The 24,023-nt window shown below is 53.4% G+C and overlaps 3 protein-coding genes and 1 non-coding gene across 4 annotated transcripts; 2 read left to right on the top strand and 2 right to left on the bottom strand.

Annotated features, from left to right (window-relative positions):
- The first annotated feature begins 240 nt into the window (after positions 1-240).
- LOC122365071 (peroxisome biogenesis factor 1-like) lies at positions 241-9,156 on the top strand. The gene is made up of 6 exons (XM_043335981.1): positions 241-370; positions 645-839; positions 3,665-3,816; positions 4,184-6,548; positions 6,856-6,920; positions 7,136-9,156. Exons 4-6 carry the CDS (start codon positions 4,236-4,238, stop codon positions 7,968-7,970), a joined length of 3,213 nt encoding a protein of 1,070 aa, XP_043191916.1. The 5' UTR covers positions 241-370; positions 645-839; positions 3,665-3,816; positions 4,184-4,235; the 3' UTR covers positions 7,971-9,156.
- LOC122365057 (ADP-ribosylation factor-like protein 16) lies at positions 668-4,094 on the top strand. The gene is made up of 3 exons (XM_043335944.1): positions 668-839; positions 3,665-3,816; positions 4,089-4,094. Exons 1-3 carry the CDS (start codon positions 668-670, stop codon positions 4,092-4,094), a joined length of 330 nt encoding a protein of 109 aa, XP_043191879.1.
- Positions 9,157-9,358: 202 nt separating the features above from the next.
- On the bottom strand, positions 9,359-23,754 carry LOC122365070 (DNA damage-binding protein 1-like). Its single transcript, XM_043335980.1, has 23 exons — positions 23,580-23,754; positions 22,992-23,140; positions 22,640-22,793; positions 22,202-22,326; positions 21,816-21,938; positions 21,208-21,357; positions 20,648-20,792; positions 20,183-20,404; positions 19,630-19,816; positions 19,189-19,297; positions 18,691-18,869; positions 15,602-15,775; positions 15,194-15,311; positions 14,638-14,822; positions 13,969-14,092; positions 13,483-13,638; positions 12,951-13,130; positions 12,373-12,498; positions 11,811-11,981; positions 11,451-11,560; positions 11,043-11,212; positions 10,353-10,579; positions 9,359-9,950 (listed from the first exon to the last, which is right to left on the bottom strand). The coding sequence occupies exons 1-23, from the start codon at positions 23,638-23,640 to the stop codon at positions 9,867-9,869; spliced, it is 3,429 nt and encodes a 1,142-aa protein (XP_043191915.1). The 5' UTR covers positions 23,641-23,754; the 3' UTR covers positions 9,359-9,866.
- Trnaa-cgc lies at positions 14,249-14,320 on the bottom strand. Its single transcript has one exon. It is a non-coding gene; the product is annotated as a tRNA-Ala (tRNA).
- Positions 23,755-24,023: the final 269 nt, after the last annotated feature.

The following is a 24,023-nucleotide window of genomic DNA, read 5'->3' as shown; positions in this document are numbered from 1 at the left end:
ATACAAAAGAAAAAAGAAGACAGTTTTGAGGGACCATAACAAAAAGAAGAATGAATTCCTAGTCCACGTTGAATACTGTTCGACAGAGTACAAAACCGGTCAGCATTTTTTTTGTTGACAAATTGCCTAGCAACAAACAAGCGTTCGAGGCTTGGATTGGTGTTTCTCCGAGAGGTGTTTATAACTTTCACTGTATGAATAGAGTCATTTTTGAGGACAAGAGATGTCTCAGTCTGAATCGTCTGAATCTGCATTTGGTATTTTTCATTGCCAAGTTATTAATGCTTGCGAGGAAGAAGAGGTTCATTTTTTTACTTTTTAGTTAAATCTGAGGCATTCGAGTTTGACCCATCATTTTGGTCCAACCAACGTAAGTATAAAGTAAATTGTGAACATTTTTTTTTAAAGGTGAATGTCTCCTAAAAGCCCACTTCATGAAAAATATTATTTGGGGCTGGATATAAACATCAGGCTTGGTGATATATTTCCCATTAGTCATGAGGGTGGCTAGACTAGTGTATGATATTCAGGCTTAAAAGTAAATGCAGCTCATGATTATTGCATTTATCAAACTCATAAATTCAAACTGAACTGGTCTCGAGTCATTTTGCAGTGCTAACCTTTTGTGTGTTCATAATTTACAGGGTGAAGCCACAAGATAACTGGTATGCTGGTGGTGGTGGGTCCATCTGGTTCTGGGAAAACCACACTAATCCAGCGCCTGCAGAGCGGCCAGGCTCTGACCGAACTGCACACCACTGTGCCCACTGTCGGCTCCAACATCTCTGACCTGCGAATTGGCACCAACAAGAAATCACCTGTCACTGTCAGAGAGCTGGGTCAGTTTCTGGCTTGGATGAAAAGTTGTTGGATGTTTGTTATACATTGTTTCTTAGAACCTGAACCTATTCTACAAGGCCTACTGATACTTTTCTGTATTGACAATATTGTATCAATGCTTTGATAAGAAAGCCAGAAGAGAGAATAGGGTCATTACTGCGGAAAATTTGAAAGTTATTGAGATAGGTGGCTAAACATTTGTTTTGGATGCATGTTTAGATAGCTGTAAAGAATGGTAAAACCTGCCTGGGGCCAGGACTTTTATATCTGCAATCTGCACTGTCAGCCTCATAGGCGTCGCCAGAGATTTTCGGTTGGGGGGGCAAAATCAACTTTTGTGTTAAATCTTGCCTTCCTCCAGTCGTTACTCATTCATTTTACATATCATTCAACGCGCAATGGTGCGAGGAATACGATGGTGACAAGGTTTTCCTTGTAGCTATGACTTGCCATTTTTTTTACATAAAATTTATTTTTTTTAAATTTGTGAACAAAAAACGACCGGTAGAATCACAATGGCTGCGCTTGCCGACGCACTCTGGAGAGCCCCTGTGCAGACGCTCGTCGCTCATGATCATAAAAAGGTTAAACGCTCAGCTTAAGCGAATCACCTTGCTGAAACTTTCATTCACGCATGCATGCAGAGGTTCTACGTAAAATGCATAGGGCTTATCCCAGCCGCCGATTGAAGCTAAGTAGGGCTTTCAGCGGAGAGTGAATGTCGGAAGTGTGAATCGGAAGTAATTCATCTTTGCTCCAGTGAGAGGAGGTGTAGTGTGAACAAAAAGTTTCTCGTTTTTCGTGTGTAGGAAAGCGCTGCAAACGCGAAGAAAAGACGTTTAACGGAACCAAAATTTCGCACGGCATAGCGGCAAGGGATCCTTTAGCGATAGGCTTGGGACTTCCAGGCCATTTTAGGCCCCTCAGGGTCAGTGTGGGCTCTCAGAAGCCTGCTTACTGCTTAGGATCCTGAAAATCGGCGCTGGTCACCCCAAATAGTTACGTGTACATATGTGGTGCTTTAGGGCTTTCCGAGCCCAAGGTGGGACCCTCAGAAGCCAGTGTGGGCGGCGCCGGCGGCGGGCGCTAAGAGACCAGGCCCAGGGTGAGCAGGGAGCCCTCAAATAGCAGTGTGAACCCTGGAGGTCTGTGTCGAATCCCTAAGGACCCTACATAGGGACATAAGAAACATGTGCTGGGACCCTCAGAGGCACACCCGAGTCGTGACCCCTAAACTGCAGGCTTAGGCTCAGCAAAATCTGTCGCCTCAAAAGCTCGGCTGAGCTATCAGAGGCCTAAGGTTCTCAGAAATATTTGAAAGTATCCTCAAAGATCCGTGTGGCCCTTCAGAGGTCTACGCATGTGTAAGGTCCTCAAAGATTCCTGTATGGGCCCTCAGAGAATATGAACACCAGTGGGACTCTCAGAGGCCGGTTTGGGCCCTCTGAAGGCTTCTTAGAGCTCAGTGGAGCTCCTTCGGAGCCTGTGTGAAAAGCAAGCAGTCATGAGCCCTGTGGCACTTGAACGGTACTTGAGTCTGTCGCAGACATTTGACGAGAGTTGAGAAAGGCCCGAAGATTCAGTGTCACGCTTTGAACGCAAATTTTGTATCAGCACTTCAAAACTTATGAAAATCAGCTATAAAATGTAATAAAAAACCAACGAGGAACATGAAATGAATCACAGTATTGACACTTCCGAGTCTGGAGTCGGTGTTTTGACGATGTTGGCGACTGCGACTCCGACTCTGGCTTGAACGAGTCTGACCTCACAGGCATTCTCAGAAAGGTACCCCCATTTTTTTCCCGACTCCAAAATCTCATCGGATCTGTATCGATCTCAGGGGGTGCCCGGTCCGAGGTTGGGGGGGGGGGGCAAGTTGCCCCGCTTGCCCCCCCGTGGCGACGCTAATGGTCAGCCTATTGTCCTTACCAAAGTCAATGCAGCTATGCTTTGCAGACTGATTCAACACTGCAAATTTGCTGATGCAAGGCTATGATAAACCCACGGCCATATTGTAAATATATGTGGAATTACCACAAACTCACACAAAGTACAGGCTGCTGCTCTGCCTAATCCTTCATACAAATTATTAGACAGTCTATATTATTTCTGTGTAGTTGATACTTGCTGATACAATGCAACACAATGCTCTTTCTACAGTGTGGGAGTAGTTTGCTCATTCATCCTCTCATTCATTCCATTCAAATTCATCTTATTGTGAAAACAGAACCAAGTTCAGCATTGCAGTTGGTAGATACAAGCACTATCTACACATTTGCTGAGCAGCTCGACAATCGGCCGCCAATCCTCCGCCGTGCCGCCCTGTGACGCGACCTTTACTGGTACCAATCGCCGCCCCCCCCCCCCCCCACCCCCACCGGCGTCCGGACACTGTGACGTTTGGTCGCACCTATACCCCACCGGCCTCCATTATACAGGGTGCTACGTCAAGTCGCCGTTATCGTACACGTGATTTCGTACTTAGCACAACACTACAACTCTGTTGGTTTATGCACTGTGTCAGGCGGCTGCCGACAGGTCGTTTATTGTTTATTGTTTATTAACCACATAACACCCACAGGCAAATCGGCCCATTTAAGGGTAAAGTCATGTGATAACATTACATACATGGAAAGCAGTGAGTAAAATCAGTCGATATAGCTGCCCAGTGTTCGGTCGTACTGGAGAGTCTCGCGCCGGAAGGACGTGGAAGGGTGGTAAAAGTCCACCGACGTGCTCCAAATGACACTATCGTCATTACGCGACACGCTATTTCATACTCGGCACAGTTCGATCACTGCTGGTTTATTCCCTGCGACAGGTGGCTGCATGAGCCCGCTGTGGCCGGTGTACTACACCGCTGACGTCAGTGGAGTCATCTACGTCATTGACGCCTCTGACGTCACGCAGACGGCGTGCGCCGCCGTCCTCCTGGTGGAGCTGCTCGAGCATCCGCAGCTGCAGAAAGCCAAGGTACAGTCAACAATCATTATGGTATATGTAGTCTGTTTCCAGAGATTTATCATCGTTCAGTCACTTGTTTATTGTTTTTGTTCGGTTTTGCGACCTTTTACGTGGAGGAGCGTATTGCTTGAGCAAGGTCTGTTTTTGCCCGTGTTTTATTTTTATTTTTGCTTCTTTTTGCTTGTTTCTGCATTGCTGAAGCTCAGATACTAAATTGTTTCTTTTTTTCTTCTCTCCTGCACCTTTTCGTTCAATTTAATAGCCGATGTTCCACCGAGCAGTGTTAGGCCGTTGGTTGGATGCCATGAATCTGTCGGTGTTCCCTATTCTATACAATTCCACCGGCACCCACTCGCTCTACCCTCCCTTCGCCCAGGCACACGCTACCGCCCCGAGGTCCGGCCTCCGACACGCTACTACGGTCACCAATGGCGCTCATTGTGGAGTTCCACTCTCGGCCGGGCTGTTTCGCCTCGCTACCGCCGGCGGCGCTGGTGTCGTCTGAGTCGCGGCCCACGGTACGGGTGCGGACGGCCGCCGGAAGGACTGTGTACCTGACGTGCTCGGGCTGGACGGCGCCGGCCGGGCGGCTGCTGCTGCACCGTCGGCTGGCTCGCTGTCTGTCCCTCTCCGCCGGGGAGACAGTCAGTGTGACAGAGGTCCGCCCGCCGCCGTGCCGCCGAGCCGTACTGCGGGCGCACACAGACGCCGATTACGAGCTGCTGGCACTGAGCGGCGCGCGCCTGCAGGACGGTCTGCTGGAGCGGGCCGGCTGTGTGTGGCCGGGCGCCGCTCTGCCCGTCTGGCTGGACGCCCGGAATGTGGTGTCAGTGACTGTGGTGCGCGCCGAACCGGCGGAGTGCTGCCTCCTGGTCAGAATGACCGAACTGGAGATACAGCCGCCGGCGGTGGAGCCTGCTCAGCCGCCGACAGCTTCAGACGCAGCGAGAGAGACGGCCGGCGACGGGGAGACTCTGGTACAGAGAATCAGCAGGACGCTCGGTCTGGCGCCTCCGAGACCTGAAGAACGACCGTCTGCGGACCCGGAGGTTCCCCCGCCGCCGCCCTGGACTCTGCGAGCTCACTCACTGCCGCCTCCGGAGGGACTCTCGGCCGCTGAGACATTCATCTCTAACCGGGTCTGTTTCTGCATAGCCGAAGACGCTCCGGCCGGCGGTCTGGGCTGGTGTGAACTGAGCTGTGGTTCCGCTACCGGGACATGTGCGCCTCCTCCACCGGCCGTGGTCCTGCTCCTGGCACTGGATCGGCCGTCAGAGCGGTACTCAGCGCTCTGGACAGCCGCGGAGGCCGGCCAGGTGAGCCGACTGGCAGCGGCCGGCGCATTGCTGGTGCCGGACGTGGTGCGGCGCCAGCTGCGGCTGCGGGTTAGTGATCCGGTGACACTGCGCCCGCTGGTGCCGGGCAGAGCTGTCAGCCAGCTGGCGTGTGTTTCTGAGGTCAGACTCGAGCCGGCACAGCTGGATACAGTGCGTCACCAACTGACTGCGTGGCAGCGCTGCCTCGGCGACACCACTGACATCTGGTGGCGATCCGGCGCACTGCTGCGGCTGGTGGACGAGCGCTCGCTGCGGCCGTTTGATGTGGTCCTGGAGGCCGACTGTGCGGCGGTGTTTCGCGTGCCGGCCCCGCCGAGTGTGGAGCTATCCGCCACCTGTTTGAGCTCAGAGTACGGCTCGGGAGGTCGGCCCGCCTGGCCGCTACCGGTCGAGGAACTCCCGGAGCTGGCGCTCCCTCCCCCGCCGGGCCCGGAGACGGCATTCACGGCATACAGTGCCGAGCAGCGGCGACTCGAGTCGTGGCTGCGCCGCGCACTGACCTGTCCCGGCCTGGGTCACGTACTGCTGACCGGACCCCAGGGCGTCGGTAAGACGACCCTGGCGCTGCAGGCGGCGCGCTGCCTCAGTCGGACGCCGCTCTGTGCCGTGGTGTCCCTACTCGACTGCAGCGCTCTGCTGGGGAAGAAGGCGGAGGCGGTCTTGGAGCGTCTGGGCAGGGTGCTGGCCGAGGCCGAGCGCCGCCAGCCGGCTGTGGTCGTACTGGACTCTCTGGACGCACTGGCGCCGCCAGAGCAGGAGTCCAGCGGTGAGCCGTCTCAGCGTGGCGCGTACTTCGCGCAGCTCTCGTCGGCGCTGCGCCGGCGGCTGAGCGCTCTGTCGGCGGGCGGCCGGCGGGTGGCCGTGGTGGCCACCGGGTCCGGTCTCCACCCGGCGCTCGGTCGGCCGGCCGGCCTGCACGTGTTCGGCCTGGAGCTGACACTGGCCGCCGCCGACTCTGCCGGCCGGGCGCTGCAGCTCCGCGAGCTGAGCGAGGGCGCGCCGCTGGACGGCGAGCAGTGGCGCCGGCTGGCCGACCGGTGCCGCGGCTTCACGGCGCTCGACCTGCGCCGGCTGGTGACCCGCGCGCGGCTGGCGGTCGGGGGTGGACGGCTGACGGAGCCGGCGCTGGCGGCGGCACTGGACGGCCTGTCGCCGGCGGCGCTACTGGAGGTGCACCAGTCGCGGCCGGCACCCGTCACCTGGCGTCAGGTGGGCGGTCTGCACGCCGTGCGGCGGCAGCTAGTGGCCGCGCTGCAGAGGCCGCTGCTGTACCCGGTGCTGTACGCACGCGCCGGCCGCCACCTGCAGGCGCGGGCTCTGCTCTACGGACCGCCCGGCAGCGGTAAAACGCTGCTGGCGCGCGCGCTGGCACACCAGGCAGACATCAACTTCTTCACGGTCAAGGTGAGCACATGATGGGGAGTCCGACGGACCGGGTGGGACGTTACAGAATGCTACTGGGATACGGGCGTGCAGTATGGGTGTGTTTCTCTGCTCATATAACACCGTCCACGGTGATGGCCAGGTGCTTTGTAAACTTTTTTCTGTAATGCCTGTCTCGCATTACTTTGATGTGTTGTGAGGTCGGCATTTGTAGGTAGAAACCTTGTTGCTGCAAACTGCAACACTCATAAAAACAGAAGCATAGTAGAGCGCAGAGGTTCCCATTTTTGATTTGCCCGGCGGTTGATCTCGTACTTTTTTTTTGCAGGGACCCGAGCTGCTATCCAAATACATCGGAGCGAGCGAGCTGGCTGTCAGAGATCTCTTCGAAAGGTGAGCACAATCTGTTCAGTGATGATCACGTAGATCGCACTTGTATGCTGATTGCAATGGTGGGGCGCAAGAATATCATTCTTGAAGTGATGTTAAGCAACCATGCAGCTTACATTTATAGCTCTTACTAATGTTCCTGTCCCAACTTATGGATGCCCATGGCGGTCCGTAAGGCCTATTTTCCTGCCTCGCTCACTGCCTGTCTCTGTTCTCAGGGCATCACGTGCCAGTCCAGCGCTGATATTTTTCGACGAGTTCGAGTCGCTGGCACCGCGGCGTGGTCACGACAGTACGGGTGTGACGGATCGAGTGGTGAACCAGCTACTGACGCTGCTGGACGGCGCGGAGACGCCGGCGGGCGGCGGTCAGCTGGCCCTGCTGGCCGCCACCAGCCGGCCGGACCTGCTGGACCCGGCGCTGCTGCGACCCGGCCGGCTCGGCCGCCTGCTGCGCTGCCGGCTGCCCGACCGGGGCGAGCGGGTCGAGATCCTGTCAGCGCTGACCGCTGAGCTGACGCTGGCCGCTGACGTGCAGCTCGAGCGGCTGGCCGAGCGGGCCGGGCTGAGCGGCGCCGATCTGCGCGCGCTGGTCACCGACGCGCACCTGCGGGCCGTGCGGGACGCCGCGCCGCCGCCGGAGCTCGGCGCCCAGTCGGACAGTGCCGGGGAGCGGCGCTGGCGCCTGGTGGACGGTCCTCCGCTGACACTGGACGAGACGGGGGCGGTGGACGACCACCCCGCGCTGGCGGCTGCGAGGGATCCCAACAGTAGCGGAAAGGGCACTGCAGACTCAGCCGACCGGACAGCTGTGGTGATCTCTCAGGCGCATCTCCAGGCAGCCCTGGCCGATCTGAGACCGTCACTCTCACCCTCCGAGATGGCCAGATATGACGCCATCTATAGCCAGTTTGAGCGAGGCAGAGGCGCCGGGGATGGTACTGGAGATGAGCAGGGAATGGTCGGTGTCGGAGCTAGGCAGAAGGTGGCGCTACTGAACGGAGAGGGAGGCGCGAGCGAGACGGGCGCCAGGCAGCGGGTTTCGCTGGCATGATGGATCAGTTACGCCTCTCGTCGAACTAGGGCGCAAGTTTTCCATGACCCATCGCACCACTTTCTGCACTCGAGCTTAGTGTGCATGCTGCACTGTGTATAGTTGTTATGTTTGTTACTCTGGGGATTGTCCTTGTTTTTCGTTGTAAATGTGTTAGAAGGGTACGATTTGGCCCCATGTGGTTTGGTAGGTGCTATTCGAGAAGCATCACGGGAAATCGTTTGATATTTTTATACAAATGTCTATTGTGCGATCCATGGAACGGAAATAGCTCGTATCGATATGACGTTTAATATGATTAATACTCGATTTGCCAATCGCCCAAGCTGTTTAGTCTTGATTTTCCACTTTCATGTCCCTCAGCGATACTCCTCGACCCGTCCGAAACAACTCAAACACGCACACTGTCCGATGGGTCCCCAGCTGTACGTCAGCTTCCTATAACCCTCCCTCCGTCTCTGCTGCCGCGCTGTGACCTGCAGGTTCTGGTGGCGCTCACCAAGACTGACCTGACCACCCCGGCGGCCGTCACCGAGTACCGACTGCTGCTGCGGCTGGCTGACCTTCGTCAGCTCAGCGCCCTCCGGCTGACGGTGGCGGAGCTGAGCTGTCTCACTGACGCCGGAGTGGATCAGGTGGTCGACTGGGTGGCCGCCTGTGCCGGGTAGGAGGGGCGAGGGATGGGGGCTGTGTGGATAGGGGGAACTGCGTCAAGAAAGGGAAGGCGGTATTGATGACCCAGAAGGGGAGATCGCTTGGAATTACATACAGCATACTGACCGGTCACGAAATCATGTAGGAGGGTAAGGTGGCCGCTGGGTCTGTTTTAGACCCGATGATGCCTGAAATATCGTCGCAATAACCCCGCGCCATGTTCAATTTGTCAGCTGGTATACGGCATACACACGGGAGTTCGGTGCATCAATTTCAGTGTCGGTGGTTTCGTTGTGAAGTTATGGGGGTAATAGTTTTTACTGTGGTCGTGAAGTCAACCGTGGGCTCTTATTTACACCACGGGATGCTACGAACGCTGAGGTACTTCGTTATCAGTTCGTAGACGCATAGACTGAACGTTCGGGGGAAGATCCGGCGCGTATTGATAACTGCTGGGTATGGGGGCATCTCATTGATCGTGTATGTTATCTGGTCCGTCCTAGTCACAAATACATATCACCGTCGAACCGCACCGGCCGCCTTTTTACGTGATATTCTAGCTCCACGCCTTTCATGTGCATTTTGTTTTAGTCCCGAATAGAAGAACAACGCGCCGGAGCGACGTCGACTGTCGAGCTCTATCACACCTTTTGCAATGGACCCCACGTCGTTTTCTTCCCGTACCTGTCGAAGTTATCTACCACCTGAGTATTGTCCAATACCAGCACGCTAGCTCGGTCAACTCGGTACACGTATATTCATCACACGTCGTCAACACGGGGCAGCGCAGCGGCGGCAGCGGAGCTCAGGACGCGCAGTCGGGTAAGATACCGTCCCAGTGAGGGCCTCCTGTCCTCCCGACCCCCTCCCCTCCCCGCAGCGGGCGGGGCAGCTGAGCACGTCCAGTCCTCGACAACAACACCGCAATGGCAGCTCTTGGAGCAGACGGAACGACAGCACATAAATCACATCACTGCCGTCTTTACCGAGCTCGGGACAGGTCATCGTTTCAGCCGACAAACCAGATCTTTCGTAGTCCAAAACGCGAAGCTTCAATGAAGAGAGGATGACAACAGCTGCAGTTCTGAACGTCGAGCGGTGATTCCAGCTGACACCTGAAGCAGTCCGTCTGTATGAGTCCGTTCCGTCCCGCCGCGCTCCTGTACAATTCACTGGCGGGGCGCGCGGCCACGCTCGGTACAAGTCACAGCGCTGGGTGGCAGCAGCGGCCGGCGGCGCCTCTCAGTGTATCCTGGTGAGCTCCTCCACCGCCTTGATGATGTCGTCCACAGTAGCGGCCCGCCGCTGGCTCGACGAGTCGGTGATCTGTGCGGAAACATGGGAGCACACAGGTGAGACGGTGGAGAAACGAGTGGTGCTAAAGGATGCTTGCACAGGATTTAGTGGCAGCCCGGTGGCTCGTCGCCGTAGATTTAAACGCGCGAAAGCGTGATGGGTACCGAATAACAGCCGATCTTTCAGTATTTGGTTTCTGGTGAAGCGAATATGCCTGGCCTATCGACATCGGACTCTTGAACATCGGGAGTTGCACTTAAAAATGTGGTGGGTGTCGATTTGGTGTGAGGGCGGCTACATTCGACTTGTGGTCATTTATGTGCGTAATGCTCAATTTTACGTAAAAAAAAACAGCTACACACCCATAAATAACCAAGTGCACCTTCCGGTTCCCCATCCCCGACACCCAAACCACAACCACCATCGGCTCACCATGAGATCTCGGACGACCTCTGCCATCTGGTCCCGGTTCAGGTCCAGGAAGCTCTCGATCAGGTCGCCGTCAATGAATCCCTCGCACGGCTCCGTCTTTCGTTCGCAGCGGTAGGCCCGCCACGCCGAGTGTTCGATTTTGCCGACGGGCCGGATGACTCGTGTCAGCTGGTGCTGCAGCTCCGAGATGAACGAGTAAAACTCGGGCTCCAGCTGGGTGACTAGGCCTACGGAGAGCGAGGGGTATGTCAGGTCATACCGGGCGATACAAGTGCAAGCTATTGTTATTCGGGTGAGCGAGGACGTCAGCCACCGGAGCTCAGACGTGACCGGTAATGGGTGTCCGATGGCATGGTTGATACGGTCGATATGGTTGATACTCCAAAGTCCAAACTTAAGTGCCCAATTAGTGCCCCAAACTACTGAGCGTGACGACACCTCAGTCTTAGGAATGTTCTTATCCCAATGCTACCGTACACAACACACGTCCTGCACGGACCCATGATGAACCATCGATGACGTTGTGGTCCGGTGTCCACAGTTCTCTGCAGCAAGACCTAGGCCGAACAGAATGTCCACGGTGAGTACCGGCTTAATACCTCTTGAGCATTCCGTCCCTTGGGAACATACCGAACAAGCCCCGAACGTCCCACCGACCCCGAGGACGTACTTCTTCCCTCGTGTACGTACCGACGGAGCCCTGTACGGTGCCGAAGAGCACGCAGCCGGAGGTGGGCGCCATGCTCTCTGTGACTCCCTGCATCACCAGCGAGCCGTGTCGGAACACGTTGACCATGTCGCCCACGTGGTACCGGCCCACCTCCTGCATCTGCATCCGCTCCTCGTCCGTGGTGGCCGCGCTGTAGCGGGGGAGGGGGAGAAGGATGGTCAGATCGTCACAGAACACGTCGAACTGAAGTAAGGGCGCAAGAGTAGCATGTCTGTCACGCCGCTTTTCTGAGCGGTCAGGTTAAACAGTACAATCACATAGCTCACAGCCGATAGAGGGGAATCAAGACGGGAGTTTGACGGTCATGACTGAGACGCACAGTTGCGACCGAGAGGGAAGCTCTTAGGTGGCTAGTCTATTTCGCTCACCTGTCTTTTTGACAGACAAACAGATTGTGGCTGTTCTCGGCGCCCAGGTACGTGTCGTCGTCGAGGATCTCCACCGCCGTCATGTACTTGGCGTTGAAGTCGCGCGCCATCTGCCGACAGCGCTGGCGTCAGCGTCACCACATAGGTTGAGCATCTAAAGCCCTGGTACTAGAGCTGGAGACTTTGGCGACTTAGAAACCGATCCATGGACGTGCATGAGCACTTAAGTCGCCCCTAAAATCAAACTCACTTAACAAAAACACCAGCCCTTTTGATTCCAGACGATTTTAAATGCTATCTTCCTTCGTACTTAATCTACAGCCCCATATTCGGCCCAGGCCTTTGGCGGCGTGCACCTACCTCGTCAAAGTTGCCCTCCATGGCCTTGTACTGTAGCGCAGTGATGGAGCGCATCAGGTCTCCGACCAGCACAAAGTCGCCCTTGGTCTTGAGGTAGAGCGCTACCACGTTGTTGAAGTGACTGCACTCGAGTCGGAGCTCGTGCTCTGCTGTCCATTCGAATAGCCGCACCTGAGGACAGCCGCAGGCAGCGGGGGAGGTCAGAATAGCCGCGTATGTAGCGAGAGAGGTCAGAATAGCCGCGTATGTAGCGAGAGAGGTCAGAATAGCCGCGTATGTAGCGAGAGAGGTCAGAATAGCCGCGTATGTAGCGAGAGAGGTCAGAATAGCCACACCTGAGAGTTAAAGACAGTAGGCGACTGAGGAGGTCAGAACAACGTATCTCAAGCAGTGAGCGTCGCCGTGAGTCCGATTAGCCGGGGATAAGATCAATCATGGGGGTTGATAGATTAAGGCAAACTGAGTTCTGCTAAGGCCTACGGACTTAAGGAGGCACAGAATAGCGGAACTTCTTGGCTTCTATAGCACTTAAGTCTGTCTTCGGTCGCGATGCCTCCCGTACCGTGCTATTAATACTGGCGAGGAGTTTGCCGTTGAAGGCGGCCAGACTGTAGCAGGCGCCCTTGATCTCCTTCTCGGAGACCTGGTTCAGCTTCTGGTCGTTGTACTGGAACACTACGATCCGACCCTGGGGACACGGCGAGGAGGGTAAGATCAATCGATATTCGATACAATTTTTCAATCCCATGAATATTATGAGTAGCGAGCACTACAATACCATTTTATTGCTGTCTAGTCTACCAAATGACTTACCCATATCACTTTCTAGTCTAGTAGCACGGAAATAGTCTACGACATATATAGTCTGTCGTAGAATACATATTACGTGCTAGTAGTTAACTTACCCGCAGCACTTTTCCTATTAACATCAATACTAAGAGGCCCTGTTTTATGGATGTTATAAAGTATCGTCATTCGTCAGTCTTCTGCAGGCTTGTGCGACAGTAACTCCCTCTTTGCAGTATGAAATGCATCACTAAAATATTGTAGGAGACCTAATCTTTGTACGACGCAGAAAAGTCCCTCCTGATCATACCCTATCCACACTCCTCCCCTCATAGCGTCCTCACCGACACGCACCTGTTTGGGCTCTGACTCCTCGGGGTTGACGTAGGCGGTGCCGACAACGAAGTAGCAGGCCGGGTCGTTGTCGAACTTCATCGAGATCAGGCTGAGCGCATACTCGGAGGGTACGAAGGAGTGGGCGTGCTGCACCTCGAACGTGTGCTGGTCGATGATGAGCAGACTGTGCACCTCCACCTGTGACCAGAGCAGGAAGCGGGGGGGGGGGGAGGGGGCGGTCAGCTACAGTCTCGAAGGGAGCAGACGTGGATTTATGGTTTGACGCACAAATTGTGGGTTCACAGTTCACACGCTGCAAAACTACGGTATCGGCTACTTGAGACACTCACAGACTTCGTAGTAAATCGCTGATTGTTCAACGTGGTAGCGATGTTAAAGTTTTTTATACTTGACTGTTCAGTACCTATTCAAGAAGGACGCGGGGCAGCTGCACTCATGTCAAGTATGCACTGAATACCGACCTCCTGTCCCTGCTCAAGCTGCTGCAGTGAGGGCCGGTGTGGGTGGTGTGTATGTAGTGAATACCCACCTCCTGTCCCTGCTCGAGCTGCTGCAGTGAGGGCCGGTGCAGCTGACTGCTGGACGACTGTGTGATGGTTTTGGCCTCGGTGGAGGCGGACGGTCGCGGCGCCACCAGACAGCTGGAGCCCTGCTCGTCCAGTCGCATCGACAGCACGCCGAACGTCTGAGAAATAGACCCGTGACGTTAAAAACGACCAAGACGTGATAACCGACCAAAGGAAGAAATATCCGAAAAATATCCGAACTTCCATCTATCAAAACACAATTGATGTCATATCTACTTGCGGCTCAATGGGGACGAAGATGACTGTTGTTTCGACCTCATCCCTTCAGCTGCCGGTAACACACATGTCGCACAAAGCTAACCGTATTCAAACCTTTGCGAGGGTCGTTCTCTTTAGTTCCGTGAGCGGCCACACGCCGTGAGACGTCTCTCATCTTAGGGAACTACTGGTCACCGGCCTCTCATATCGATATACTCTGGGCCTCTCACCTCCGTGGACTCCTGGTAGGCAATCCGCCGCGGCGACTCGTACAGTTTGACGGAGCGGATGTGCAGCTTCTGAATGTCGTCCACCACGCCGATTGTGATGGTGGTGTCGGTGGCCAACGCCAAACTGGTCACACAAAACGAGCGGGCGAGACAACGTCAGTAAGAAAAAAATAGATATATCGGCTGATAAAAACTGCTAACAGGATTTGCTGATTTTTAGCAGAAAATCATCGCGGCCATCGCAGCTTCAAGCTCCCAACGCAAAGTGACCCAAAACGGTTGGAGATGCCGGGGTTTGAACCCGGGGCCTCTCACATGCGAAGCGAGCGCTCTACCACTGAGCTACATCCCCACTTGGAACATGTCGATCCAAACGAACAACTGATAGTGAAGAACAGTGACGGCTGCCAGCCGGATATGTCTGTGACAACTCTGATCAGAAAAGGGTAATTACTAGTCAACTGTAAGTCTGTACTTCAATCAGCAAGGTAAAACGGCTGATCACGAAAAAAGCAAGAGTTCAGAAGGCACTCCCCACTCCACACCAGGGACCCCTGATGCCTGACGGGAGTGGTCAGCGGTTGCGAGAGCAACAGCAGCAAGTGAGGTCATTGAATTATACATGGCACGTACCGTACCGTATCAATTACAGCACCCCGTCCGCCTCACCTGTTCCTGTAGGCGCGCGTGTTGAGCGTGCACATGTGATTGACCTCTCGCAGGTTGACGTTGGAGAAGACGAGCTTATAGTTTGATGAGTAGATGACGGCCGGCCGGTCGGAGCAGGCGAACACGGAGCTGGTCGAGTGGGGCCGGAAGGCGCGCAGCACCGTCGGCTGGGTGCCCAGCGTCACCTGATGGACGGCGGTACGGGTCAGAGCGGACACACATCAGCGCTGGCACGCGGACTGAGGAGAACATGCATTCACGGACGTAAACTATACTGCTAACGAAACTCGTTAATAAAATATTTGATTACGATTGGTTATGATTGTGAGCCCGATCCATCGATGGAACATTTTTGGAGCATTTGGGTGGTCCTTTCCGATACTTTACGCAAAATTATCAACATGTAAGAAAACGCTGAATAAGCCTATTAAAAAACATACGTGCGAGTGGGGCCATGCCCAGGCATGGAAAAAATGTACTAATTCGTAACAAATCAAAAGCTTTACCCCTAAAACACCCAAAATGCGGATACTGATGACTGATATCACGAACCCACCTTTTTCTTTTCTGTGAGCAGTCCGCTCTTGAGGTGCACGTGGAAGTAGAAGAGTGAGCCATCACCCATAGCCACCAAGCAGTAGGGTACGCCTTCAAACTCAGCCAACAGGATGGACCTGATGGGAAAAGATCGGTCAGTTCTGGAAAGTAATAAACAGACCTACCACGACGCATCAATTAGCTCCTTGACATGGCACTACTGACATATGGAAACTATAACTGGCCTTTAGACACTCGGCACTACTGACTCTAACCGGCATACCAACACAGACCACACTGTATGATGATGATTTGAGGGTTTAGGACGGCAGGACTGCGGTGGTTATCAGAGCACATAACAGACCACACTGTAACCAACCTAAGCAGATCAGGACACTGCAACTGACATTTAGACGTACTAACTCACCTGGGGATGATCTCGCCACCAAGACACTCTTTGCAGAGCGGCTGCAGGGCCGGCAGGGAGAGTGTGCGTGCCGAGATGTCGGTCCACAGGGCCACGGCGGCCAGCTCAGCACGCTGCTGGCCGGCCGACGGCGTCATGTCGATACAGGCCACCTCGTGCTCCAGAGTGGTCATACTGTGGAACAAGGGGGGGGTCAGACTACGAAACGGTTACGACGACGGATAGTCATAGACTGAAACAGCAGCGATGGGATGGGGCGTGTGGTCATACCGCAACGGCATCGGGCATCCTTCAGTGACGTATTATACAGGGAAGAAAAAGGCAGACGCCAACAATAGACAGACAGAACTCATATACTAATGTAAACAACCTATGCAAATAGTTCGATACTAGGGTGACCCGCGTGCTCCGCAACGCGAAAAGGGGTATTTTCGATTGACGGGTGTTTGGTTGTTCTTGTGTCGGTGTGGTTATCTATCCATTTCGGTCGATTGCTTTTTGATGGCTATATGATTTGGTTTGGAAAGAATATCCATCGCATCGAGGTGCCCGTGTCTGATAAGCATGCTTTCTACTTCAAAACCTGTCAAATGTGTTTTATAATTTAGGTGCGTAGTTTATGACTAATGAGAGGCGTAGATAATTTTCGCTAAAAATCGTTTTGCAGAGGTTTGAAACATTTATATTTTTAAGAATACTGTTGCTTGTCATGCAAACGTGATGATTGGATCTTGGAGAGAATTGAATGCTCTTTCTAATGATAGCATTTTCAATTGTCAAGCGTATCAGGTTAAGCAGCAAATCCCGTGTAACTTTTTAGTGGCACATTATGGACAAATACCATTTAATTCAGCGATTTTTTTCCACATTGTTTTTGATCAATTAGCTGTTCACAATTTTTCCATGAGAGGCGGTACATTTCTCTTGCCAATTGACGTTGTTTCAACTCTCTCAGTCTGACGGTCACGTGAAAATAAAATAAAATCCAAAATCCGTCCAAAACGTCAATTTTCCACATAAAAGTGCCCTCCCCGGTGCACGTGGCACGTGCCATCCACTGCACCGCACACCATTCGATTGCCCGTTCGATTCTCTACACGATGCTGTTTTCCCCGTGCCGATCGGGCGCACGGCTACCGAGATATTGCACGGGGAACGGACCCGTGTCGGGCAAATTTAGCCATTTTCGCCCGTTTTTGCCAGCCGATTTATACATGTAAAGTCTATGACGCGAATTTGCACTTTTTGGGCACGCGCCACGCGCTCGCTATCGATCCGATCGAGCCGAGACCGCTCAAAGGCACGTTGTCCATCCTTGTTCTATAACTTGCGCAAATTTCAGCGCGGTAGGTGCAACGGTGTGACCTGTAACCCGCGCTACGTAGCACCATGTCGCGACCTTCGTAATAGACAGAAACTACGCCTTCCTCAAATAGTAATATAGACAAGCGGCTGCGCCACTTGCTTCGCGGCGTAGCCAGAAAATGCGGCAGCAGCCAATTTGCTTCCGAATGGTGTTTGATTTAAATTGATCTGTCGTCTGGAAGCAGAGCTGTGGACGGAAACGTGCAGAGGAAAATTTTGAACATAATAACTATTCTGAGGGCTTAGGTGGATGAAATTTGGATCATACGGGGTCAATTCAGGTCAAGCTGGTTATCCCTGGTCACACTGGGTTAGGCCAGGTCACCTTCGGTGAGGCCAGGTCGTATAGGTCACCACTCACATTGGATCGGCCTATACCACACTTCTACTACTTCTACTCATACCACTACTCCTACCACTACCCCTACCACTATCCCTACCACTACCCCTACCACTACCCCTACCGCTACCCCTACCCCTACCACTACCCCAACCCCTACCCCTACCACTACCTCTACCACTACCCCTAATACTACCCCTACCACTACCCCTACCACTACCCTACCACTACCTCTACCACTACCCCTAACACTACCCCTACCACTACCCCTACCACTACCACTACTACTACTACTACCCCTACTACTACCCATACCACTACTACTACCCCTACCACTACTACTACTACCCCTACCAATACCCTACTACTACCCCTACTACTACCCCTACCACTACCCCTACCACTACCCCTACCACTACCCCTACCACTACCCCTACCACTACCCCTACCACTACCCCTACCACTACCCCTACCACTACCCCTACCCTACAACTACCACTACCCCTACTAATACCCATACTACTACCACTACCCCTACCACTACCCCTACCAATACTACTACCACTACCACTACCACAACACCTACACCTACCACTACCACTGGGTCATGTGAGGTCACAAACTATCAGATTAACTGATTAACTAAAAAAGAGTTCCTAACCCTTCTCCTACTCGTGTCATTCCATTATTCTTAATCGTATTTGGTTGAAATGGCGCCTAGTGACAAATGTGGCGCATTGCGACAAAAGTGGTGCATTTATTCCTGTCGTTTTGCCATGCATCCTTCCACCGAATTGCACCTTTATCGGACCATATTTGACAAAGTTGTGACAAAGTGTGGACAAATGTGGCGCACTGCGGCAAACGCGGTGCATTCGGTTAAGCGCATTGAAAACTGTCTTTATTTACCGAAAATCAACACCTTCATTCGCCTCTGTTTATCAAAATAAATAAGCTGTCAATCCGCAAATGAGAGGCACCCGCCGCTGATCGTCATGCATTTCATTGTCAAAGTCCATCGAACCCGGCTGCCAATACCTTGAGATCCGAGAAAAATTAGGAGAAAAAGCACTTTTTCCAGCGCGTGTCACGTGCGACCCATCCACCTCCCGGGACCCGAAACTCGACACTGCACGTGCCCGTGACGTCATCAACACCCTGCGAAAATTTCAGCCCCCTCGACCGCACCGTCTGACCTGGGCACGACGTCAAAACACACCTCTGCACGGTGCAAACAGACAGACAGACAGACAGAGTTTCATTTCACAAATAGTATAGTAGATGCATACAATTCTACTGGAAAATATCAGATAGCCTTACGACAGACAATCCATAATTCACGCAACGAAACCTCAGTAAGCCAGACGCCCTTCACTGCTCGTACCTTTTTTGGACGACCTCCCCGCTCTCGATCTCCAGATAGAAGAGGTCGCTGCCGACGGCGCAGGCCAGCTGGCACGTGTTGGCCGTGACCACAGAGATGTTTCGGCCGCCCGGCGGACGCCACTCACTCAGCAGTCGGCCGGTCGAGTCGCTGAGCAGGCGCGCCGAGCTGGCCGTCACCTGGGCGGCGGGAGAGGGAAGGGGCACGTTAGAGCGTCGGTGGGAATGGGTGGTCCTGGTGTCAAGAGTCAACCGCTCAAACAAAAGGAAAAAACGGTGAATAGATTTCACACTAGCATTGACGTAAACAAAATGCATTTAACGAGGAGAAAGAAACGGATTGTGTGGGTGCTTCCCTGTTCCAACACTATAATTATGTAACGATTAACGAAGTTCTAAATACGAGTCATGAATTCCAAGTAGCGCGGCTGTCGACTTAGATAAAAGCAAGGCCCTAAATACAGATAAAAGTACCAAGATCCCAGTCGAATCGACTGACCTGCAGGATTTGCGAGTGTTGTACGTTACTGCAGAAGAAAGTCTGCTGATCGCTGGCCAGACCGGCAATCTCCGTCTCCTCTACCTCGTCTCCCACCAGACTCAGCACTCTGTAATAGGTGAGGGGTCACCGTCAGCTACCGACGCACAGAAGGGTATGGACAGTCCAGTTACATCAAACACACCCACCAGGCTGAGCACACTAACAGGGGGAAGGTCATGAACAGGTTTGTTACGGGACATCCAACAGACTGAGCGCCGCTCTGTGACATTTCTTTTGTAAACCAACAGCTGACTTATTTACAACATGAACAAATAGCGCGAGAAACAACACAAACCATCCGAACCAATGACAGCATTCATAATTATTATTTGTCCGCCTCCCCCACACGGTTTCGTTACCCTTCCTCCCACCCCTCGCTAACCCAGCCCCACTGCTCACCGCGTCTCTCCGACAAAGGCGATGACGAGCGTGTTGTCAAACAGCTCGTCTCCGTCCCCGTCCCCGTCTCCGCCAGCTCCCACCCGCAGACTCCACATGGCCTTGATGCCGGCCAGGTCTATGCTGGCCAACTCGTGGATGCCGATGCCGTTTCTGATCACCCGTAGACTGCCGTCTTTGAACGCGCCTGGTGGAGAGGGATATTGGTTAGCGGAGATGTATCAGAGGTCTCATAACCTACATGTCGTCAATTATTTTCATATCGTCGCCATAACTTCTCACCCCGACTTCCTCTACTTGAGTCCGGTCACCCCTGGTCTCCGACCCTTACTTGTAAACGTTACCAGCTGTCCCCGCTGCCCCCGCCGCTTCCTCACCTGAGCTGCACGTGACCAGTTGCCCCTGTCCCTGCCGCTCCAAGCCTACCCCCGGCTTCCCTTATCTGAGCACGTTATCCGCCAGACCTGACCCCACCGTCCCTCACCTGAGCACGTGACCAGCTGTCCCTCATCCCGCCGTCCCTCACCTGAACACATGACCAGCTGTCCCTCACCTGAGCACGTAACGAGCTGTCCCTGACCCTGCCGCTCCAGGTCCACCACCACCATGTCCACGATGGGCGCCAGGTTGGTGTGAGAGTCGAGTACGGTCAGGTAGGAGCCGTTCTCGTCGGGCTGTACCCGGAGCTGGACCAGCTGAGAGTCGCCCAGCCGAGAGCCCACGAACACCACGCCGTTGTCCAGGTAGTTGATACACTCTGGAATGCTGCACTCGCCTGGAGGGAGGGAGGGGGGGGGAGAGCTGTCAGACACAGTTGGATCGAAGTACAATGGCGGTGTACCACAAACCATGCAGACTGTGTCGTAGTCAAGCAATGTCATAGATACATCATACCATCAGACCCTCGAGCTAACTTCCGGTGATCCACTCTTCCCAGTTCCCACACCGTCAATTTCTATAATTCGCTTCCTCGCTCTCCCTATCCTCCCTCTGTCCTCCCTTCCTATCCCGTCCTCACCGAGCAGTTCGACCTGGATGTCTCGCTCGGCGCCCTCCTTTTCCTCGCCATCCAGCAGCACCATGAACAGGCGGCCGGCCATGTCGCCCATCAGGTAGCGGCAGCCGTTGGGGTCCACCCGGCCGTAGCAGGTCATTGTGCTCTGCTGCAGAACACAAATACACGGTCGACAGGCGGTCAGGTGAGACTGACTGACGCCGGTGAAATGATCAGGAGCTGGGCACGGATAATGTTTTGATGGTCACTAAACATTTTGTTACTCCGCTATTCCATGACAGGATCGTAAATAATAGCGACGATATTATTCAATATAGGTAAATTGCCTAACATTTGGCATAGTTATAAAGTGCAAATTTGCACCACATCGCAAAACAAAACTTTGAAGGACATCATATCAAAACAAGTGATAATTTCCGACAGCACCAAGTATCGAGAACACTGGCACGCTAATTCTTAGACCAGTAGGCGTGTCGCAACCCCAGCTGGGCACGTGCATCAGATTCCTCCGCATACACGGCTCTACCCTGAGTAAGGGCGACGCTCCACGAACGCCGCTCTACCTTGAGTATGGGCGGCGCCACTGTGATGTAGCTGCTGCCGTTGTGGTAGGTGATGGACTCCTGGCCGACGATCAGAGCCCCGTACAGCGGCGCAGGTACGGGCACGATCATCGCCGCCTCCGGCTCGACGTTCTCCTGTTTCCACGGACTCTGAGGGAAACACAAGGCGTACAGACACATTAGCACAAGATCGATCATCGCCGCCTCCGGCTCGACGTTCTCCTGTTTCCACGGACTCTGAGAGCGAGAGAGTACATTAACATACGATCGGTCATGGCTCGACGTTCTCCTGTTCCTACGGACCCTGGGAGAGCGAGTGCGGGCACAGTAACACAAAATGGTGATGGCTAACGGGATAGAACGAACAGCATTAGTCTTTTAGCCATCATCCAAACCTCACTGAAGAACAGGTTAAATAAAAACAGATGGTGACGGGATGAAATGCTGAAAAAGGGAAGGCGATATAACTACAGCACCAGTTCCCTAGCAAAATATAATCTAAATGTCAGTACCCTTACAGTCACAGAGGTGATGTTTAAATACCGCTCACCGCACACAGGCCCTTCCCACTCCGCTCACCCCACGGCCGCTCTCCCGCGCGTTCTCACCCTGATAAACTCCTTCTCCTTCAGCGAGATCTCGTGTGTCTTGACGTGACGACCGTGTGCGTCCTGATGAATCAACACTACAGTAGGGTTGGCACAGCCGTATAGGAACTCGATGTCTTGCACCTATAGCAAATAGAAAATCAACGTCAATGGCAATCATTTATAGCGCACTGATTCAAAACACGACGGTGACAACTATACATTTATACAACAATACCTCTCGCTTTCATACCTCTCGCAGCTGATATCCAGCTAGTCATAAAATGTTTTAGTCATACGTCTCACTTCGCTCATTCGTCCCCCAGCCCGTCTGCCGCCTCCTCACATCCCTTCATGCGCGACGAACGAAGATTCGGCCATCCCTCACCATCCGCCCCGTCACCTACCGTGAGCTCCTCGAGCCGTATGTTGTAGGCCTTCAGTTCGCCACTCTCCTTCTCCAGCGGGATGATCTTCAGGATACCGTCGTACAGTCGCAGCGCGATACACCGAGACTCCGGGTCGATAATGCCTGCAGCGGCCAGGCAGAAACGGATTAGAACAAAGCAAGACCAGAGCCGGCGAAAAAGACAATTGGACGATAACGTTTCATTAATTATTAATGTCCGAGGCAATTAAGCACTTAATGGAGAGGCAGCTGGACTTGATGTCACTAGTCTCGGTACGATTTCCTACGTTACATGATGTTATAACTTGTGGCGCTAAACCAAACAATGGCTCAACAGCCCTACAAGCTTCAAGTTCGATAACATACCATCACACCCGGCACAACCAGACACACGCACTACACACGGCACGTCCCGTGTCAGTGGTCACAAACGTACCGATGATACCCGTCTCTGCCGGCTTTCCGATCCGATCTGCCACGTTGCCGTGCACCTTTGTGACAATCTCCAGCGACTCGCCGCGCCCGACACACTCCAGGATCATGGCGTTGTAGTGCTGTGTCACGATGAACAGCAGGTCCTTCTCCTCGTCCTGGTGCAAACAGGGGATGCTTGCTTAGTCGAAAATGGCCGCAACAAAAAATGCAACTTTTGGCAACAGTGATAATGTTGAGAGGAATGCATAATTGAGAATGAAATCTGTATCAAAAAGTCAATGGCTGTGAAAGTGTAACACAATAATTGTACTCCACAAATAGCATTCAGGACCGTGAGCCAACGCATTCCTTACACAAGGTCTGAAGAGTTTCATGACGGAGATGAGGCCGTAGATGCCGATCTCCTTCACAGGCTGGAGACCCTCCGGTGACACAATGAACACCTCCAGCCGGTTGTTTTTGGCCATGATCAGGTTCAGGTCAGTTGGCGATGTGAAGTTGCCTGTTGAATGGAGTGAATGATTATGTCAGCGGGATCATGGTAAGACAATGAACACAGTCTGAACAAGATCCACTATTCCCTGGAAACAAGCACAAAGAGGAAACCTACAAGGTTGATGGAAAAGGAATATAATTTCCATTTCATAGACGCAGTGGGCGCAGCTTGGAGGCTGTGTTCGGTCCGACCGCACACAGCCACAGGGCCCGTGAACACTGAACACTGAACAGTCCTCTGAAAAAGTTGATGACAGAACTCAGAATGTCGAGATAGCGAGAGTGAGAGAGCGAGAGCGAGAGCGAGAGAGCGAGAGAGCGAGAGAGCGAGAAAGAGAGAGAGAGAGAGAGAGAGAGAGAGAGAGAGAGAGAGAGAGAGAGAGAGAGAGAGAGAGAGAGAGAGAGAGAGAGAGAGAGAGAGAGAGAGAAAGAGAGAGAGATCTTACCTGTCACACAGTGGTTTACTGCTGTGGGCTTCTGAGCTGTCACTACATAGTTGTGTGACATGGTTACTTTTCTTGCTTAAATGTATGCTCCAGTCAGCACACCAGATTGGCTTCAGACTCCAAACTTAACCCAGATGCCTCAGAAGTCCGAAAACATCCTGAAATATGATTTAAAGTTAAACATGGTCAATGTCAATGTCTCTACAGCAGAATGCAGAATTTATTATCATAATTTCACCTTCATAACACTGCAAAATAACTTCCTTACAATGTGCGAGAATCTTGAAGGCCCTTGGGCCTGTGAGACTCTTGACTTATCACGCTCCATGACAATACCTCTGCCTCAGTCGTTGGAATGGGCCAGCCTGCAAAGTATGGCTCGCGCAGGGGCGGCGGATTCGGGGGGCAGGGGGGGGGCAGCTGCCCCCTGGCAAACTCGTGGGG

This window comes from Amphibalanus amphitrite, unplaced genomic scaffold (assembly GCF_019059575.1).
Source record: "Amphibalanus amphitrite isolate SeventyFive unplaced genomic scaffold, NRLGWU_Aamphi_draft 000713F_arrow, whole genome shotgun sequence".
In the NCBI taxonomy this organism is placed as follows: Eukaryota; Metazoa; Arthropoda; class Thecostraca; order Balanomorpha; family Balanidae; genus Amphibalanus; species Amphibalanus amphitrite.
Note: the sequence above shows the minus strand (reverse complement) of the source record. Positions and strands in the feature narration are given on the sequence as shown.

Coding starts and splice junctions, on each gene's coding strand:
- LOC122365057 (XM_043335944.1), top strand. CDS start 668: ATGCTGGTGGTGGTGGGTCCATCTGGTTCTGGGAAAACCACACTAATC. Junction 840..3,664: donor TGTCACTGTCAGAGAGCTGG/GTCAGTTTCTGG, acceptor TCCCTGCGACAG/GTGGCTGCATGAGCCCGCTG.
- LOC122365071 (XM_043335981.1), top strand. CDS start 4,236: ATGGCGCTCATTGTGGAGTTCCACTCTCGGCCGGGCTGTTTCGCCTCG. Junction 6,549..6,855: donor TCAACTTCTTCACGGTCAAG/GTGAGCACATGA, acceptor TTTTTTTTGCAG/GGACCCGAGCTGCTATCCAA. Junction 6,921..7,135: donor GTCAGAGATCTCTTCGAAAG/GTGAGCACAATC, acceptor CTCTGTTCTCAG/GGCATCACGTGCCAGTCCAG.
- LOC122365070 (XM_043335980.1), bottom strand. CDS start 23,640: ATGTCACACAACTATGTAGTGACAGCTCAGAAGCCCACAGCAGTAAAC. Junction 22,327..22,639: donor GGCAGAGACGGGTATCATCG/GTACGTTTGTGA, acceptor TGGCCGCTGCAG/GCATTATCGACCCGGAGTCT. Junction 15,776..18,690: donor GGGGAGGTCGTCCAAAAAAG/GTACGAGCAGTG, acceptor CTTGTTCCACAG/TATGACCACTCTGGAGCACG.